The sequence below is a fragment of the Mobula birostris genome, chromosome 13 (assembly GCF_030028105.1).
Source record: "Mobula birostris isolate sMobBir1 chromosome 13, sMobBir1.hap1, whole genome shotgun sequence".
Classification (NCBI taxonomy): Eukaryota; Metazoa; Chordata; class Chondrichthyes; order Myliobatiformes; family Myliobatidae; genus Mobula; species Mobula birostris.
In genome coordinates, this window is record NC_092382.1 from 93,160,883 (window position 1) to 93,168,361 (window position 7,479).

A 7,479-nucleotide genomic window follows, 5' to 3' on the forward strand; every position below is an offset into this window, starting at 1 on the left:
TCTGCACATGTGCAAAATAAGTAATACACAGAATGATAACCTAGGGTCAAGGAACCAACCTCTTTTTTGCACAGGTGTGCGGCCGTGCTGTGAGTTAACATAAAAGTTGGTGGCGTCCGGAAGTCTATTTTGATGGGTGTACAGATGAAGAGTGATGTATTCAATTATGGAAACAATCCAGAAATGACCTGCAGCAAGTATGACAACCTGATGTGTAAAGCATAAAACAGTCTCCTTCTTGGATGCTCCAGTTGGTTTCTCAGTATAATTAACCATCAGTTATAATATAAAAGGATAATGAAATTATTATGGTGGTACTCGGGGATTTAGAATTGACAAAGATTATAACGAACTTATACATCTTCGCCAGAGAGGGTCGGTAGTTTTTCTCTATTCTGATATGTGGAAAATGAAATATATTCGAAAGGAACCAATTAACATATGACAGGGAAGTAGTTAAGTCTTCAGATATTGTAAAAGTCTGAAACTTGTGCGACCATTGGGAGGAGCTCTGAGTGGGACAAATTGGGTCTTTTTGTACGGATACTCGATGTAATCCCCTCCCAGTCCATCACTGAGCAGCATCGTTAAGCAGCAGTAAAGGAAGTTAAAGCTCATTGCAGAGACAGTCTGGAGAAAGCCTGTCTGCTCCTATGGTCCGGGAACACATCCTACACAGTCAGGAAATCTCACCAACACCTCCACCTTCTGAGGAGGATGAAGCGAGCTGGACTTCGCACATCCATGCTGACGTCACTCTGCAGTTGCGCAGTAGAGAGAATCCCAACAAACTGCGTCACTGCTTGGACTGGGAACTGTACTACAGCGGACAAGGAGGCTCCGCAACGGGTAGACAAAACTACCCAACGTGTAGTCAACCGGGCTACCCCCGCTCAATGACATATATACAGAAAGGTGCCAGTAAATGACCAGTAACATAGTAAAGGACCCTACACACCCTGCGCGCAGACTGTAAATCCCATCCCATCAGGGAGGATGCAACTGATATCCACGACTGGACCATCAGACACAAAAACAGTTACTTTCCCCGAGCAGTCTGAGTGACGAACTAACTAACAACTCACTAACTCCACCAGTACTGTATTATTTCCCGTCATTCACAGCACGGCGTCACGTTATGGTCATAAACAACCTTTCTATATAAGCCATCTTCATTATCTATATTAATTGTTTTTTTTAAATCAATTTTATTACTGTATTTGATTTTTCTTTCTCAGTTCAAGCTGGTAAAACTTAAGGTACGGCCAGAGACAAGCACACTCATTTCCCATTTCGAGGAAATTTCAGGCCATTCCAGTGGTGCTTAGTATCGTGGCTCCCTAATTGTTTAATGCCATTGTGTACTGACTTTGGCGTGATACCAGTTGTAGGAATTAATATCGGGACAACGTACATCCTGTGCATGTTCCAATAGACTTCCAATTTCCTCTTCTAATTCAGCATATTTCTGGTGTTTTTAGCTAATTGATTTCTGTAATTTATATGTGTTTGGAATGGCTACATCTATTAAATAAATGGTTCTTGCTAGTTTATCCTGGATTATTATATCCGGCCGGTTCTTATGGACTGTCTGATCTGTAATAACTGATCCGTCATAATATAATTTGTGTTATTCTCAATCCAGACCTGGATCAGGCTTGTGTTTATATTCAGGAGTGATTTATTTTATGAGTTTGCACTTTAAAGCATGGTTTCTTTAATGATGTTTGCCACTTGATTGTACCTGTGTAGTTAATCAGATAAAATCAATCTGCTACAAGATCCTGTGATGTGTTGAATTGTTTCTGGATGTTCTTGACATTTTATACATTATCATCTCTGAATTTGTTGGTCTTTTATTATGTACTTTTGATGTTTTTTTGTGTGTTAACTACTTGTTTCTGTATTGCTACAAGGAACACTTCTGTTTCAGGGCAGAGATCTGCATCGCTGAGCAAGGCGGTCGACGCCTCCTTGTCGACATCTAGTCTGCTCAGATTGCGGGGATATCTTCCATGAAGAGTCAGACTCTTCCAGTGGTTAACTTTTTTCCTCAATGGTGGCGATGTCTCCGCTTTTCTGGGTCGTTCTGTCATTTAAGTTTACTGGCTAAAGAGAGAGCAGGTCCTGTAGAGATTGCCAAGGCTGGAAAGGTGGGATTTGTTAACTGAGAATAAAATCATAATTACTCAAGAGATAAGGAAAACAAGCAGAAATGTGTTGGAGGTCATTTGTATTACCAGGGAAGAGGAGTTTACAGCCTTACAACGCGTTAAGGTGGATTAATTCCCAGGGTCTGACCAAGCGTGTCCTCTTGTGGAAGGGTAGTGATGAAATGGCCGAGGCTCCTGTGGAAATATTTGACTCATCGTTAGCCACTGGTGAAGTTCCCTCCTTATGGAAGGCAGCTGATGATGTTCCGTTGTTTAAGAGAGTATGTTAACTGTTTTATACACCTTATCAGAATTGCATTTGCTTGCATGGATTGCTGATCCTGTTTTCTTTGGTGAAAGTACTTCCTGAGAGGTAAATTCTTATATCCTGATGTTTATTTTATATTTTAAGATTTTTGGTGCTGCATCATATTTGGAGTAACAAATATTTGTTGTCATTACACTTTTCTACAGAGGATGACATCATTCAATCGTGAAACTTAAATCATGAATCTTGAAATGTGACTGCTCCAAAGCACAAACAGCGAAATTGTCGATCTAACATTATGGCCTCTGCTGAATTAACATTCTCTCCCGCTATCGGCATTATTTTCAGCGAGTGATCACAATATCTGGTGTGAAGTATCACATCACAGTCTGGAGCCATTGGGAATAAACCCTGGCTGCCGTCAGTTGCTTTGTCTCCAGATTAAGTGTACAATTGTGATCACTGGCCATTTAACTGCGGCTATGAACTGCTCTCTGAACTTAGACTGTGTTACTCCATATATAAATGTGTTCGTGCACAGACTCAGGTTCTGTAACATGTATCCAAGCTTCAGTAAGATAAATTCAGAATCGGTGTAATTATTGGGATCTGTCCCTCCGACGTTATACTTGAAGAAATTGACAACAGTCGCCAACCACAAAATGATAAAGCTGCCAGATATGGTGAAGAGGAGGATCGCAGAGCGCCGCCTGCTGTCCATTTCCGGGTCACTGCAGTTCTCCCCCTTCCTCTGACCCCTCAGTCTCTTACGAACCCGACTGGCCGCAAAAATGTGCCGGACCGTCAGGGCATTGAGGATCAGTATCAGTGCGAATGGAATCAGTGGGGTTAAACTCTTGTCGAATTGGTCATAGCTCACCCACTGGTGTTCCGTGTAATAAGCTGTGTTGAACTTGCAAATCCATAATACACCATCGATTATTTCCCTTGGGTTATAAATGAAATAGAAGGGGATATTTTTTAAACACATGACAATGCAGGTGATCACCTGAACCAAGGCCGCGGTCCTTCCCGTGCAATAGCTGGCTTTTAACCTCTGACAACAAATGGCGACAAACCGATCGAAGGTGAAGGTGACCGTGAGCCAGACGGAACAGTCTCTGGAAGCACATTGCAGTACAAAGATAATGCTACACAAGGGATACGTCTCCAGGAAGGATCCGGAGGAATAGTACTTGATCCGTGTGAAGAACGCAGTGACGACAGCCGTCAGATCCGCCGCTGCCATGGCAACCAGGTAGCGTGTGGTGCACGTGGAGAGGCCGCACTTCCCCCGGGAAAGGATTGCAATCGCCACTATATTCACTGGGCGGCAGAGAAGAGAAAACAGAGATGGGTTTCCAACGTTGCCTTATTCTGCTGCGATATTGATGAGTTCTGTTCAGTTTATTTCTATTCGTGTAAATGCCTGCAGGAAAACGTATCATGTATATATATGATCATAGATCTACCTTGAATTTTGAACATTAAGATGTATCACTTAAGGATTGAAATGACTAAAGTTATAGAACAATATAGATGCTGAAATCCTAGAGCCAGAAACGGAAGTTCCTCATGTACTCGGCTCTCAGGTCTCACGTGACGGGAGAGAAGTCCTTTAATTCGAAGCAGCTCGTCAGAACCGGGTTGGAGCTATTGGCAGCTCGATGCTGCAGTGTGAGTGTGGAAGGGGGCGCCTCTCTCCGAGTGGAACCGGGGTAGGCGGAGGGAGAGGCTGTAGACAATGTTACCGGTCAATGGATGAATGGAATGGACAAACGGATGGATACAGGATTAACAACATACAGAGCAGAAGACATCCCCTTGGCTCTCCTTCACTCTCAGATGTAACCGGCAATGATGAAATTGAATGAAAATGGCTGAGGGAGTATCAGAGACGGGAAACATAGTCAGAAAGGACCATCAAGGTACCGAACGTTGTCTCCTTCCCAATTCTGAAAAAGGCTGTTCGACATGAAACGCTCTTTCTTTACTTAGTCTTCCCATGGATGCGAGCAAACCTGCTGATTTTCCATTTTTCCCATTGTCCCGACGACAACGAGCTTTCTCACATTATCCTATCTACAATTCCGCTCTGAAACTAATCGTCTCTGATGAAGTAGCGAATGGTGAAGAGTAGGATGACAGTCCGCCGCCGGCTTTCCATTTCCGGGTCTCCGCAGTTCTGCCCTGATCTCTGAAACTTCGGACCCTTGCGGGATCAACTGGCCGTTTCCTTATCGCTCCCATAAAGGGCAGAAGACCATGAGACATGGGAGCAGCATTAGGCCATTCGACGTACAGAGTCTGCTCCCCATTCAATCGTGGCTGATTAATTATCCCTCTCAACCCCATTCTCCTGCCTTACTTATCCCCGTAACCTTTGACACCCTGACTAATGAAGGACATATCAACCTCCCCTTAAAATATACCCAATGAGTTAGCTTCCACAACCTCCTGAGATAATTGACTTCCTCAGTCACAACCTTTTGGCTAACGAAATTGCTCCCCAGGTATGTTCTGAAGGGACGTCCTCCCATTCTGTGCCCACTGGTCCGAGATTTCCTCACTATAGGAAACATCCTCTCTATGTTCAAATGAGATAGCGATTATTGTTCGTTTGTCTCCCCATTTCACCAATCAACTTCCCAGGAAACGGACTATTTCTTGTTGTTTGATCCGCCCTTAGAGATTATACTGACCTAGATTTTATCTCTTACTCACTCCTCACACCTATAACACGCCAATATAATTTGTTTCTGCAGTATAAGGATTGCAAACTGGTGCACAATTGATTATCTGCTTGTCATTCTGAATTCTGGGACCTTGCCAAGTGGAAGACAAAAGAAAACTCGCGGGAAAATTAAAAACTTTAGATGCTGGAAGACGGAAAAGCAAAAAGAAAACGCTGGAGATGTTCAATGGGGCAGGTTTCAGGAAATAATCTTCCCTCAGATTAATGATATCTGTCCATCGGCTAAGTAGAGGGAACGACCTGGATTTCTGTTATTTTGTTTTCTCTGCGCTATTTCCAGCTTCCAGTCTGATCAATAAATCTGAGAGTCCTGGTGCTAGGGAACGATCTGAAATGCGGGTAGTGAAGGGAGACTTAACTTTATACGAATATGAAGGAAAATAAACTCTCCCCGGGCACATGGCTAACTTCAACGAGGTGATAAACTACTATGAAAAGGACTTAAGCAGTCAGCATACATTGCAATAGATGAAGTTATTTTGGATCAAAGCAACCTTTTTTGTCTATCAACAATGTAACTAGGATTATTCTTCATAGCCACTGTATAGTGTAGTGAACCGTATGAACGATTTGTACAGTTATTTCAATTTCTCAAAATGTTCTATAAGGTACTAGAGCGACACTCACAAAATTTCCAGTAAATCACAGCAAGTGAGGCATCGTCTGTTTAACCAATTTGTCGTTTCGGGATGAGACTCCAGCATCAAACTGAGGAAGTCGAATTTATGTTAGCTCGCATTTCCTTAACGTAGCGATCAATAGGCAACTCCAGCAAAATATTTATACCACTTGTTCTGAGTATTGCAGACTGAAACTAGCTTCTGAACATCCCTGTAGTGGCCTGATGCTTTGCGAAGACTTTATGGGCAAAATAGATCTTTTCAGCGATGCGTGTTGCGTTCCCATCTTGTTATTTGGATGCTTTTCAGCAACAGAGACTGGAAATCTGATCAGGATTGATGGGAAGATGAATGAGCTATACGTAGAGAGCTCCTGAATGAAAACCTGCACAATAATAGAATGCCTTGATGTATTTGAGTGACCCAGTCAGAGTCCTGACCAGAACCCGATCGAAAATCCCTGGCAGGACCTCTGGATGGCTGTCCACTGCGGCTGCGCATCTGGCCTGGCACAGCCGGAGCAATTTTGCAAGGAGCAGTGGGAAATCTTGCTCCATCGCGTTGTAAGAACTAATAGAGGCTTATGAAAAAAGTCTACTGGCCGTAATTGCTGCGAGAGGTGGTTCAACTGAGTACTGAGCGAAGGGACATGAATAATTTTGAACTTCTGACATTTCAGTTTCAGATTTTTTTAGATTTCATGCTTCACAGTGTTCCTTGTTTTTTGGCCTCTACTGTGAAAGCAGGAGCATGTGATTCACGAGTAAACATTCCCAGATAAATTGATCACAATCGCTGGTTGTAATATCCATTTATGTGAACAAAGTGTTGAGCGCTGGGTACTTTTACAAGGCGCTGTATTAACTGAATCGGGTTCAGAATTTCATTTGGAAATGTCCTGCCATATATTCCCCATCACAATGAACATCCATTCGCAGTTTGGAATATTCTGGAGAATATAAACATTCCTAAGCTCAGTACTCAGTTGAATAATCCATCACAACTACGACAGCCGATATTACTTTTGGATAAGTCTCTATTAGCCATGTACAACATGATGGGGCAAGCTTTACCCACTCCTCCTTGCAAACTTCTCAAGCTGTGCCAGATTAGTTCAGGGGCGGTGGTGGACAGGGATCCAGAGGTTGTGACAGAGATGCCCAATCGGGTTAAGGTTAGGGCTGCGATTGCACCCCTCAATGATATAGATTTTCAACATTTGAAGATTATCCCCGGTTGCTCTAGCAACGTGTTTTTGGGATGTTGTCCTGCTGAAAGACGAACTTCCTACCCAGTTTACCCTTTCTGGCCGAGGCCAGGAGGTTTTCATCAATGATCCCCGTGTACTTACTAGCATTCATCTTCCCACCAATGCTAACCTTTTCATTGCGCTATTGTTTAATATCACGCAGTACGGCATTTCACGCGACGCAAATCATACAGCCGGTACATGTTTTTCCTTCTCTTTCTCTTTTATGCCATCCGCATCTCCAGAAAATTTCAGTAAAGCAGCTTTCGACTTCTATCAAGTGGCATTTCAGTATCATCGCTGGCAGCACTGAGCACGGCGCTCTTGACTTTAGGTAAAAGATGGCACACCACTTAATATTTCTTACCGGGCACAGCGATAGCCAGAATGACCAGATAATAGATATCCTTGATGCGGTAAAAAGTTTCCAACAT

The 7,479-nt window shown here is 43.1% G+C and overlaps 1 protein-coding gene across 1 annotated transcript; it reads right to left on the reverse strand.

The window, feature by feature from the left end:
• Positions 1 to 2,842: 2,842 nt before the first annotated feature.
• LOC140208051 (probable G-protein coupled receptor 139) lies at positions 2,843 to 7,479 on the reverse strand. Its single transcript, XM_072276578.1, has 2 exons — positions 7,413 to 7,479; positions 2,843 to 3,747 (listed from the first exon to the last, which is right to left on the reverse strand). Exons 1-2 carry the CDS (start codon positions 7,477 to 7,479, stop codon positions 2,843 to 2,845), a joined length of 972 nt encoding a protein of 323 aa, XP_072132679.1.

Coding starts and splice junctions, on each gene's coding strand:
- LOC140208051 (XM_072276578.1), bottom strand. CDS start 7,479: ATGTTGGAAACTTTTTACCGCATCAAGGATATCTATTATCTGGTCATT. Junction 3,748..7,412: donor TCTGGCTATCGCTGTGCCCG/GTAAGAAATATT, acceptor TCTGCCGCCCAG/TGAATATAGTGGCGATTGCA.